The sequence below is a fragment of the Paramacrobiotus metropolitanus genome, unplaced genomic scaffold (assembly GCF_019649055.1).
Source record: "Paramacrobiotus metropolitanus isolate TYO unplaced genomic scaffold, Prichtersi_v1.0 Parri_scaffold0000053, whole genome shotgun sequence".
Taxonomy (NCBI): Eukaryota; Metazoa; Tardigrada; class Eutardigrada; order Parachela; family Macrobiotidae; genus Paramacrobiotus; species Paramacrobiotus metropolitanus.
In genome coordinates this window covers 639,571-652,276 of record NW_026570273.1, presented here as the reverse complement: position 1 = coordinate 652,276, position 12,706 = coordinate 639,571, and the positions used below count along the sequence as shown (strand labels likewise).

Here is a 12,706-nt window from a genome sequence, read left to right as displayed (position 1 = left end):
CTTTCTGAAAACACGAACTACATATTTCAACTTTCAGCAGGATGCGCTGATTCACACATCTTTGAAAATTTTCGCACGTTCATACTTCATGGTTTATACTGCGATCTCCGCTGTGCTTGTAGGCATGAGTACATTGGCAATATTGCTTTCCAGCAAATGCATGCTTTGATGCTATTAGCAGCGTTCTGCGACTTGCGTAATATTTACTGATTTCAGAAGAACGCCGAGTAATGTATGTTTAACGGAAATGGAATTAGCCATCTATACAGCGCGAACCCAATGATGGCAGTTAAGCGGAAAGAGCTGCAATTCTCGCGGATCTTGTCCGTAAATCCTTTATAATAAAAGAATAAGAATGTACACAAAATTTGTGTCTGTCAGGGTCTAACTCATAGGTACGTTCAACCAATCTTAGATGTCAAGGTACCGTTCGATAGCCTTGATTGTGTAGATTTGTACAAAACAGTCAGATTTCAGAAAAACGGAATACGTTTTGAGAAAAAATTCAAAACTCTAACATGGAAAGTCTACGGGACGTCAAAAACCAGTTAAATTAGCGCACTTAAGTAAGTAGCTGCCGCCTCGCGCAGGTTTTTGGGCCTCTGCAGCCTGCCGAGTTTACAACGGCGGGGAAACGGGTTTACAACGGTAACAAAAGTACGGTTGCAATTGTGTTTGTAGTCGAGTTCGAATTAATTTGGGTTTAAATTTTTGAAGGTAAAAGTCATCTACAAGTTAAAGGCACACGTTTAAACTTTAAAGTGTGCCCAGTTGTCAGTCCTATAAATCTTTGTATTCTTTGTTAGTACAAGTACTGTTAAAAACTACACGCAGTAATCTGACAGCTATTCCCGTTACTGAAATTTGTGTAATTACTGCAACAGTTTCATGACATAATGTACAGTGACTCTGGGGAAATTGTTACGAGTACAAGCAAAAACTGGAACAGCAGAAAAACTGTTTTTGTTATGTTCAATTTTTGGAAGAATGGAAACTTCTTGCGAGCTATACAGCGTTCGCGTTTCAAACGTAAAGTTGTCTGTCCAAAGTTTACAGTTTCACAGGCAGGTGACGCCGGACCGCGACACGAGCGGAGTTCGCGGAACAACAAGCGAGACATTCTGTGTAGGGGTTCGTAGCTTCCGTTTTACAATAATAGCAATTAAAATAGTGAACGGAGTGGCAACGTCAAGAATTTATTTTCAAATGTTTTTAACGGTGCCACCGCGCGAGCGCTTTGATGCACTGGCTGTTCGTCAACAGTGACTGCTGTTAAGGAAGTATTTATTACGATCATGGCATTATCAACGAAAATAAATATTGTCAATTTCCAGAGGTTTTGCTTTTGCAGTCATCAGCCGCTAACTTATTCCGCGCAATTTGCGCGGGGTCTACTAGTTAAAGGAGTAAACCAGTAAAGCATTTGCGTCCAGCGGAATAAGTTGCAGACTTAGTGTATTATAAACGGTTTTTGTAAACCGTTCTGCGCCAATGTTACCAAATGCCGCAAAGAGAATTTGCGATTTATTGTAAACCAAAATGAAGCAATAACATATAGTCTCGGCAGTGTAATGCACATTCATATGCTTAAAAGCACAATAATTAGACACCGTCAGGCTATTGCGAACTGAATTGGTTATGCTACTCAGTTTGTTGTGTCGTCAGTCGCTGTACAAAAAAGTGTTATAGGAAATATTAGAAAGGACAGCGATATGCTATCTGTACAGGATTCGCGTTTGCGTTCGCGACCCATAAATCGACGAACCGCAAACGTTTGTCATGACGGTAGAGCACTTCAGTAATTGGCGACCCTGACCTTTTACCGTTTATCCACGGTCCAAGGAACCTTCAGCACACGTGGATTACATCCTCGCGTTCTATCAATTCTGGATTGTATTTGCAATTCAGATACTCCTGTTGGTTCAGCAGACCATCGCCATTGTTGTCCATCCTTTCGAACATATCCTTGGCGGAGGCCTGCGCCTGTGACAGCCGGAATCTCGCCATATTTCTCGTTGTGTTAAATACATGTAGCAGCTGTTGCATAGTCTGTAAAGGACGCCACATTAAAAATTAATATAACTTTAGCGAACAAAATCACTCATGCATTCTTTGCCCGATTTCTCGTACTAGTTCGTGGTCGCCTGAAAGCTGGTCTTTGAAATGGAGATCGCCAATTGGCCCCTGGTTACAGCCATTACCGTTGCGACAGTACTGAACCGTGATGCTTGTTCTCTTGCCGTTCATAACACCGTAGAACGCGCGAGTGACATTGAACGGTTCTTTATCAGTGGCATTTCCAGGTCTTCATTGGCCACTTTCATCGCAATTATCAGCATGATATTTTCCGCTAAAGTACTTGCAATCTGCGTTGCCGCATCAGCGATGGGCTTGTGGCATCCCGTTGGAATTCGCCTAACCTGATTTCACATCTATAACCAACATGAGGAAACATAAGAAAATAAAAGTTCTTAAACACAGCTCACTAGCAGAAGAAATAGGTGTCTCGGTTGCTGTTTCTTGACTTACGAGCAATAGCACGCAACGGATTTAAAATTAGAAAGACGCATTGTAGTTTTTGCTGTACAATTTGCGCACGTAACGTCGCACCCGGACATGTGGGGAGTGTGACATTTCGCCGCACCCAAATTCGACGCACGACTTCTCGCCGCGGGACATCTAGTCGCTGGGACATTTGATTTGGGACATACTGCTTTGAGACATTTAACCTTTGCGACATTTCGACGCAAGACATCTGGTGAACGTTTCAGTTAAAAACGGGAAATGGTTTCAGGAAATCCATTTACCGGACCGCTGCAGTTGGCGCAGCATAAGGGTGCACCTGCTTCAGGGGATACTGCAATCCGCCGAAAAGATTATTATTTATTTTGCAGCTAAAACATTGTCCTGATAAAAATGGAGCAATAAGATGTCCGCCGTCCGTCTTATGTTCAGCATCCACCGCAAAATGCGTGGCGGCCTTGTTACTGCGGTCGGAATCGCAGTATTGCAGGCGACCGGTCCGATTCAGGACTACCACCCCGACAATGAGGAGTACAGCCACTTGAATGGCGGTTCCAACGGGAGAGGGATTTCCTTGTCTGCCCAGAAGCCGTCGCTGCCGACGTCACATAGTGCCGAAGCATTTAAATTTCCTTAATAATCGTTGCAGGGAAACTGACCACAACCCCGTTTCACTCGGAATTCTACCGGGAATAACAAGCGCGTTACGGACAAAAGGTCAGATTCCAAATTTCGAGAAAATTACTCCATATTCTGTTTTATAAGGAATACAGAAATAAGGCCACGCACTTTTTTGCACATATGTTCCACTCTGCAACAAAACGACTTACGACAGCTCTTGGTCGGCTCTTGGTCGGTGATGGTATATTTGTACTGGAGTAGGCCGTTAGGCAATGTGAGAACGGAACTTACGTCTTCATAGGTGTAGCAGAATCCGTCCGGGCAGTGTTTTGCACTGTTCTCCAGATCGGAAACCTTCCAGCCGGTCGTTTGTCCACAAGGCCATACCGGCGTGGTTTTTACAGTGGTAGCACGGAACAGTTGCTGCGTTGGTTGCTGAAAGGAAAGGAACGAATAAACCGTTGTCTTTGCTGTCACACTTTAGTCATCGCTATCGATCATTCAGGTGCCGTAATACTGCATTACTGTACAGCAAACAAATTTTGAGACACTTACTACACCCACTAGGCACACCAGAAAGAATAACTAATGGTAGGGTAACCTGCTAGCATTAGTAATGCTTCCATCATAACTTAAATACGCGGTGGTTTGCGCATCGTTGCTGAACACTTAAATTATTAATAAAAACTGGAAAGATCTATGAAAAATTTGATGACGTTTTCGATACCTATGAAAGCTGGCGGAGAAAACTACCCGACGAATTATGAGAAGAAGCTGATTCATTTTTCGTGGCGCTTCTATCTGTCCAGTGAGGATGGTCTATGTACAGCGCTGTGAAAATTATGAAAAGAGCTTAGCTCTTTTTAGTCAGTTAGGCTTTTATAAGTTAGGCTTTTATAAGTCATGCAGTATGCAACCACAAAGTGGACGACGTTTGTTTATTGCCTTTATCAGTCGATCGCGTTTGCGATGCTATCACTCAGTACATCAGAATCTAGCATTTTGAAACGTTGACAGTGAACACAAGGCCGCATTTTCCAAAGTTGCCTGCTGCACAGCATACATACAATACACTGGAGTAGTACATGATGCGACAGACGGCTTTTAAAGCTTTTTTCTTTTCCTTTTCACAACTCCAGAAACCGTTTTTTCCCATTAGGGTCATAGAAATGGAGCAGTTATGGAGTATTGCAATCGTCTTCTCCTTGGGCACACTTACCGCTACAGGTATGTATAGAAGTAGCCGTCAAATCTATCACATATTTCTAACTCTTCCGTTAACCTGTTCAACCACATTGCTTAAACTACCATACATAATGACCACAAAGCTATCGATTATGTAAAGCTTACGTGTTTCGTTACTTTTTAAATGCTTTGATAATTTGATGTTTTTGCCGAAGTATCATCACGTGCGTAAAGCATGGCAGACATCGCTACAGTTTTGTACCAGATTTCTAGTATAAAAGGAAACTAAAACTGAAAACTTTTAGTTTTCAGTTCGACAAAGCCGTCAGCTGTTGAATGCACTAGCAGCTGTAAAAAAGTGCTTCAGGCAATATTTACGACGGCTGTGTTTTATTAAGGCGATAGACTGGTCTTGCTTCATCCCCACAGAAGTTACAGTAACTACGAGTATATTTTCTAGAACAGAAAAAAATTCTCTTTAAAATGAGAGATCTTTTGAGAAGCAAAGAACAGAACAAAAACCCAAATCTGTCTAAAACGAAAAGGTACCGCGGGTCCAAAATGACGCAGGGGTGCAGCAGCACGGTTCGATTCACGTAGCTGCCATCACAGTTTCAATCGAAGTATACCCAACCGCACGCGGGCTGCGTGTCTGCGTACCGCTGCAGCCGTGCGCAGGCGGCGATTTCATGAACGCCTTACGCAGCCTGCAGGTAGCGTGGTTGTCTGCTCAAACTGGTCCACCGATGCAGCGGACCATTCCATTTCCCAAAACACGAAAACCCTGATTTACTGGAAATAAAGTTCGGACAGTTTTACGCGTATTGCATTCCACTGCCGCAATGGAATTGGCCGTTTTTGGTACCATTGGAAAGAAAACATTATTCTACACACTGGATTTTCTTGGTTTTGCGATATAGACTAGAGCCCTGCGCGAGCGCTCGCCGCTCACGAGCCGAATGAGCGAACCACTGTCTGTATTGTCAGTTTTTTCACGAGCCGAGCCGAGTTGTTGGTTATTGACCAACGAGTGAGCCGAGCGAGCGGCGCTCTGGGAGGGCGAGCGAGCTGAGCAGTACTTTTGTTACGGCCCTTGAAAAACTGCACTACTCGGCAAAATCTGCCACATACTTGGTGACGCTACTAGTCACTCTGCAGCATCGATCAATGTATACCTAACCGAAAATCGTGGCCTTGAACAATCTCTGCAAAAAGTACCCATTAGTTTTGCCCCATCTCGATACGCTGTTGTCCGTTGGTATGCACCGATCTGGGTTTGTTTCCGTATAAATTAATAATACCCTTGCGTCTGCCAGTCAGAGTTGCGACTGTAGAGCATCTCAGTTATCGAAACCGATAAAATGGGATACATTCAGGATATGAAAACTGACAATACTTGCTATGTCCACATGACAAAAATACCTGCGTTGGTAAAGACTACTTTATCTGAATGAAAATTTAAAAATTAAAAATGCAATAATTTTTTATTAGTTTGCTTCCGAGTTAAATGAGCAGAAAAACTGATTCGGTTTACGAGCCGAGCGATCTGAGCAGTGAGACATGCCGAAACGAGCCGAGCGAGCGAGCAAACGAGCTAGCACGAGCGAGCTGAGAAAAATTTTGCGAAAGTTAAACTACCGCGAGCGAGCGTGAAGCAAGCATTTAGCGCTCTAATACAGACATTCGAACTCCAACGCTCAGTGGTTTTCTCGATAAGAAGAATTAGTTCCATGTTCAAAAATGTGTATCCTCCTAGCTTTTCATTCAAGATTTTTTTCGAATAAGCCCAGCGTGTAAAATAATTTTAGTTCCATTTGAAAACATCAGACCTGAAGATGTTCCATCTGGTTCTTGGCTAAGATTTTTCTAGGGCTTACACAACAGAAAAATTTCTAAGGCGATTATGCTATTAGTGTTGATTTTGAAACTCTGTCTATTAAAAAGCGCGATTTATGAGCTTTCTAATGAACCCATACCCATACACTCCGAAAACAGACAGAACCAATGTGCACAAAAGATTTTCGAAGTAGCTATAAAAGTTGGTATTTTACAAACCAGTATATCGCCGAAAAGGTTTATCCATCTGTACGGTCTTGAAGCCTAAAAACGGGTGCGTGCTAAAGGATGCCTACTGCACCGCGACAAATATAATTTCTCGCAATGGATTCCATGTTAAAATACAACTGCTTGAAGGAAAAAGAAACTTCTGAATTAATCAACCTAACAAATCATTGTTTAAACGGTGCTCTATCTAAATTCAGCATCGAGCGCAGCGACCATCTCTTGTTACCATTGTGACAATCATGCCGGCATGGCATGTGGATTGGGTGCTGGTTGGAATGTGTCCGATCTGGAAAGCACTGCGAAGCCCTGTCCGGATGGATTCTGCTATACAAACGAATATGTAAGTAGTTTTAGAGGAATACTGCAATCACCGACAACTAGCGATAAGGAACTCCCGTAAAAACTTTTGTATTTGCAGAGCCAAATATTTGTGCGCAAAGGTGGGTGGGTATATTATGGAACACACAACAGAACCCTCGGCAATTGACGTCACGGCTTCAAATGTCTCGCTATTCCTTTTAGAACTTAGAGTGAAACGGGGTTGTGGTCGAAAACCTTGCTCCTTGCTGACATATAGAGGCAATGTTTCAGTGCTATGTGACGCGGACGACCGCTGGGAAGGGTTCTGGAATGACAAAAGCGTGCCAGTCCCCTCTGGGCCGCCGTTTAATCAGCTGTATACCTTGGTCAGTCAGGTTCTGAATGGGACTGGCCGCCTGCAGTACTGCGACACCGACCGCTGCAACAGAGCCGCCACACATTTCGCGGTGAATGCCGAGCGTACGTGTTTCTTTTTTCGGCATACAGATAGTACGAACAGATGCAGATGGTCAGTTACGGCAAAGTTCGTCTCACGAATTACATCACTTTAAAGTTTAATGTAAATTGCAGTAGCCACTGAGGAATATACGCCCCACTTCTGCGTCAATTGCTGAGGTGCTGTTAATGGTTCATGCGGCATTCTGGTACCCACTGACGACAGGGCCCGATCCGATGACAATGCGTGCGCATCGAAATATTGTCACACCTATGTTTTTGTATGTAAACGACAAACGTTACATCCAGACCCGTTTTTCTTTTAATTCAATTTAAGCGGATTTAAGCGAACGCCAAACTGCGCAATAACAAACGTGAAACGACTCCAGATAATCCAGTCAAATCTGGAGGACGTCTGAACGAATGAAGCGTTTACCAGACGGTTGGTTGTTAGGCCAGCAAAACCGTTCGGCGATTGTAAAGCAGCAAGTCCAACCCATAAGCCGTAAAAATTTGGAAAGCACTTTAGGTTGGCGCTGGTGAGCCCTTTGTAACTGGATATACTGTTCGGACGCTTTTGCCGTTAAACCGGCCACTCGTCAATAAAAACTCGGCGTAAATCTTGCCAACTCAAAGCGGGCATTTTCGGCGAAAAAATCAGGTGGACGGTTTCTTGGAACTGTTTGGCTAAATTAGCAGCAAAGTGTCTGACGAAATGTGTTTTCGTTCGGACGTCCTCCTGAATTCGACTGGATCACCCAAAGGCATTCAACATTTGTTAACGCAACATGGATAAATTGCGCGTTTGGCAGACGCCTAAATCTTTAATTAACCGGAAATGCTTCTAGAAAATCAAACCTATCTTTGTTATTATTGGTCAGCTCGTTCATTATTGGTCAGCCAGTGGCATAGTTATCTCTGAATTCTCTTTATGGAGCTCATTGTCGTTAAATGTTTTAGACGGAAAACGATAGAAGCGTTCCAAAAGTATGGCGTGGTTGTGGACCAGTGTCCTGCAAAAATATTCCCGGCGCAGCGGACTCAATCGGCGTCTGTGATGATAGTGACAAACTTGCGCCACTTGATCCCGACCAGGGAGACCCCTTTGACCACATTCGGTCTTTCTCGTCTCGGCATCGATCCACTGGACATATGCAGGCCGGGACCGTGCAGTACTGCAAAACCGGAAATGAATGCAATTATCAGTCGGTTCGCAATTTTCCCTTAGCGAAGCGGCATCCGGATCGTTCACCAGTATGTTCCTGCTTTAAACAAATTTACATGCTGGCAGAAATATCATGTAATGTTCTGCGATTAACGTTTGGGCGAATTACGATGGAGAACGTTTTGCAGACGGTGCAAGAAGTCATGGACCAGCTGCAGTCACCAAAAGTGGCAACGGCACAAAATCCTGCAGCGGCAGGAAGTCGAGTTAAGCAGCTGTTCCGCATGATGGATACAAATGGCGATGGTGTGCTGGGTGAAGCGGAATTTGTCAAGAGTCGCGTCGGCTGTCCTGATAGCTAAGCCGGAGACCCTATGTCAATAAGTGGATGCAAGCGTGACCTTTCGTAAATAAACCTCGGAAACATTACAAACTATTTTATGTTTTGCGCAAGCATTGTTGTGCAAGAGCGTCAAGTTGGTAACATTTGAAACAAAACTTTCACTGCAAATGATTCGACTTTGTGTGTATTCAGTACTTATCCCATAACACTACAGGATCATGCAGTACTTGATCAGGTGATCTATCAGCTAAAATAATTTTGATAGCTGTTCAGGGTGTTCGCTTACCGCGGCAAATCGGTTTTTAGCCATTTTTTTAATTACTGCACATCTTTGCTACGTACAGGTCATCTTTGCTTCGCCTCAAAGGCTCTTATGGTCTACAAGCGATTCCCTGGAAAGTACCTTTTTCAGTATTTCTAGATTTAGATATGGGTGAAAAATATCGCTGGAAATGGTATCCGGGGATTTTTTTAGAACGAATCAGTAACCAGGCACAGAAGTGTTATAGTGAATTCTGTTGTGTTCGTGCCTTGTTCTTTGAACAGGTTTCCTTTAGTGGTGCGCTTTTTCTTAAAAGATTCCATAGTGTTGAAAAGTACTTATTCTGAATTATGTGTTACTTGCAACAGATTGTTGCATTGTACACAATTATGTGCCGCAAAATCAGGCGCGAATAATTGTAAAATAGTCGTGGTGCTTTTCTACCAAATAATCGTGATACAATAACCAAGTCAATTAGAAACAACATAACGGTGCTTCACATTAAGGTTTATCCACGAAGAAAATTAAAAACGAACTAACAGTCAAGATGGACTGTGCTTTGGTTTTTTGTTTACAACTTGGCGGGAAGTGCGTGCCTGGTGCCAAGACAAGGTTAAGATTTGCTGGTTATCAGGTTTAACTGGGTGTTCATGACAGAGACTACCAAATGGACTGGGTGTTGTGGTATTCGAAACGTTGATCCGTGCATTTTGATTCAAATGAGATTCCCAGCGGACCGGAGTAGCAGTGAACGAAGCGGGATGATCAAGCGATGAAGAGGCGGTAATCAGTCAGCTTATTTGGCTGGCCCTTCGACTTGGCCGGTTTTGTTGCCTTGTTCTGAGATCGTTTGTGACAAACTGGTGGTCAATTTGGGGGTGATGATGGCGGTGTGAGAGGGCGTTGAGGTCGCATTGCAGGCGGTGTTAGAAGCAGATACTTGACAACCACCGGCATACCACTCCTGTGCAAAGCACTCCAATCTCAATCAATTCAACTTAGACATTGTGTTAGCGAGTTTCCCCGGAATGCTCACCAAGTGAGAACTGGGAGATCGCTAAGTAACTATGGACAAGGAGGTCTTGTAATATCGAATTACCCGATGAAATCGATCTGCGCCATCAGAGCACCGTTCCGCAATGCATGCTGCAAAATTACAAACGCACTACTGAGCGACCCACGGAAATCTCAGTGGAGTGATGATTAGTTAACGGTACGAGTATGTGTTCAGGGTTACTTGGAAGAGGCTCATAAATTATCGCAGTATTATTGGCAATGCCCCATGTTTTGAGGGATATTCGATGATACTCGTAGATGGTGCGGTATCGAATAACTGCGAGAAAGAATCACAACAGCTTGTTATCTTGCGGTTTATCATCTTGAATCACAGCAAGCGCGTCCGTTTCACAGAAAGACTTGCTACAGTAAACACTTGCTACTGTAAAATGCCACTTGCGTGTCTTTGACGTGCCGGAAGCAGTCGCAATCCAGTCAAACAGTTATCTATTAAATTAACAGCAGCTTTGCTAACACCATATTGGCATACTAAAAAAAAACCTGAAAGACGACTACCCAGAAATTTATACGACAGTTGCAAGCGGCTGTTGCATTAGAGGAACATTATGTTCTCGCTTTACAAAGCCATTAGGGGCAGCGCAGCGCCGTTAAAAGTAATAATTATTATGCAATCGACTGCATATTTCGTAAACGTTGGTATCTTACGGTTGTTTCATCGTAGCTGCCTAAACTGCATTCCCAGTATGTACAATTTAAATTCTGAACTTTTAAGTATACTTATTTTTGCAATGGCATGGTTGTGGACTGCATTACTTTTGTATGGTGCCGCGGGTTCAGGTTTGTCTGCACTAATTGCTTAACTCAAACTAATTAGAAAATTAAAGAAAATAACATTCAAAACTAAAGACAGTTCGCCCTGTCAGAATCATCAACGACCAGATGATGCAATGGCTATATTAAAGTTTGTGAGGCATGTGCACTGCGATAAAAGGAAATTCTGATGACAAATTTATTCATTAAATGTCTCAAAAAATCTCGTTGCTTCATTGAAATTGTGTCTCCACATAGACACGAATAATCTTAGGTGTATGAATTACCATTATTATGTTGCCAAGCGCAATACTTTAATTTTCTGCACTTATATAATCACGTAAGTAGGAACGCCATCTTCCTGGTATAATTATCTGAAAAGGCATTTTACACTTATTTAGGGTGAGGCTAAATGCACCCCTTTCCGCTTCGTTTTCTAGAGGCATCGCCTTTGAATTAAGTAATGCCTGCACCTCTTTTTTCGTTTTCTTTCGGACGCATTGGTATTCAGTTTTCTTGTAGAGGCCTTTGGTGTGCCTTTCCCAGGCAATCGGACCTTCTGTCACCAAATATTTGATGCGTTTCTTCTCGATATCCCTTCAATGATATCGAGAATCATTTAAGTGGTATGGTGAATCACTTAAATGATAATGCACCCGATACCACTTAAGGGTGCCTGTAGGTACCTATAGGGGGTGCCTACAGCAAATTCCTATTGCTTATTAATTTTTTTTCACCAATCACACTGCAGTACCGACATGATCGAATGGACAGGGCAACCATGAATTAAGCCACTTGTGTCAATTATATTCGATTTATACAACGTATCCCGCAAATTCACTCTTTAATTAAATTGCTCATCAGCACATGGATATACAGTAAAATACTTGGATGTTTTTATCAGAACGTTGAACACGACTAGGACTGTGGGCTGCAGTCATTGCATGTTACAACTGCAACGGAACGATGGAGCAACCCGGCACAGCCGGAACTTCCTGTGGTTAGTACAAAGGCTGGACGCCATCCAATCTGGACAAGGGTACCGGCGCCATCTGTCCCGAGGGCATCTGCTACACTCTCGTGATGGTGAGGCGGTACTTATGCAAGCCCGTTCCGAAAAGAAGAGCAAAAGTGTATGCAAGAAAGAAACGGGCTACGAAAGACATGGACACTGCAGAATAATTAACATTATTCTGTTAACAATAATTAACATGACCAGACTCTGGTCTTTGGGCTTCTGGAGAGGAGGGGCGCTCCGTCTCGCGCCATGTGTTGCGTTACGGCAGCGTGCGAAAAAAAACTTTTACCGTAACGCCAGAAGCAAATCGATAAAAGAGTTTTAAATTTGTTTGCACCCAGACACACCGGGCGGGCTCCGGGCGCAAGATTTTATTTTTCAAGAAGGGTAGCTCTGCGGCGTAAGATTTGGTAGGTTGCTCTCAAAGGCGCAAACACATAATATCTTCAGTTTTCTAGCTTACCCTAATTTGCTCTTCTTTCGGAACGGCCTTTTTCACCGATTACATAGTTTTATTAATTTATCACTGCCCCTTCTCGAGATCGCAGGTTACCTGGGGAACTCCTGATCACATAACAACCACTGGGTGCTCAGCTAGGCAAATTATGTATGTAATAGCAGTGGTCACTGTCAGTTATTAGAAGCCGACTCTGTTTGATCTCGTTTGCACTTCGCAGATTACTCCTTGTTCCTTTTCAATGATATTTTTAAAATGTTATATTTTAGGGCGGCACTGGTCAAGGTACGAATGTGAAGAGAAGGAGAGCCCGGTCATGGGCAGCTACCAGCGACAGAAGAAATTTTTACTGGTGTTGTACTGTTCACCAATAAAATGGCTCAACTGGATGAACTTACTATGGGCACGGCGACGCCGGCGTCGCACGCGCCCATGCTCCCGATGGCTTTGCCGGCACCGGCTTCCGGATCAAAGAGCATCGGAAA

The 12,706-nt window shown here is 43.4% G+C and overlaps 1 protein-coding gene and 1 long non-coding RNA gene across 4 annotated transcripts; one reads left to right on the top strand and one right to left on the bottom strand.

Moving 5' to 3' along the window:
* Positions 1-2,658: 2,658 nt before the first annotated feature.
* Positions 2,659-4,003, bottom strand: LOC129592576 (uncharacterized). 2 transcript variants are annotated; one of them, XR_008690996.1, is made up of 3 exons: positions 3,872-4,003; positions 3,354-3,579; positions 2,659-3,206 (listed from the first exon to the last, which is right to left on the bottom strand). It is a non-coding gene; the product is annotated as an uncharacterized LOC129592576 (long non-coding RNA). The 2 variants fall into 2 exon arrangements; XR_008690995.1 differs by having other exon boundaries at positions 3,436-3,579.
* Positions 4,004-4,241: 238 nt separating this feature from the next.
* On the top strand, positions 4,242-8,813 carry LOC129592553 (uncharacterized). 2 transcript variants are annotated; one of them, XM_055488617.1, is made up of 7 exons: positions 4,242-4,371; positions 6,591-6,733; positions 6,812-6,833; positions 6,916-7,173; positions 7,285-7,430; positions 8,110-8,403; positions 8,503-8,813. In XM_055488617.1, exons 1-5 carry the CDS (start codon positions 4,314-4,316, stop codon positions 7,326-7,328), a joined length of 525 nt encoding a protein of 174 aa, XP_055344592.1. In that variant the 5' UTR covers positions 4,242-4,313; the 3' UTR covers positions 7,329-7,430; positions 8,110-8,403; positions 8,503-8,813. The 2 variants fall into 2 exon arrangements, with proteins under 2 accessions (XP_055344592.1, XP_055344591.1); XM_055488616.1 differs by lacking the exons at positions 6,812-6,833; positions 6,916-7,173; positions 7,285-7,430.
* The last annotated feature ends 3,893 nt before the right edge of the window (positions 8,814-12,706 follow it).

Excerpts from the sequence above, each read along its gene's own strand:
- LOC129592553 (XM_055488616.1), top strand. The coding sequence starts at position 4,314 with ATGGAGCAGTTATGGAGTATTGCAATCGTCTTCTCCTTGGGCACACTT. Across the intron at positions 4,372-6,590 it reads GGGCACACTTACCGCTACAG|CATCGAGCGCAGCGACCATC; the intron begins GTATGTATAGAA and ends ATCTAAATTCAG. Across the intron at positions 6,734-8,109 it reads TCTGCTATACAAACGAATAT|ACGGAAAACGATAGAAGCGT; the intron begins GTAAGTAGTTTT and ends TAAATGTTTTAG.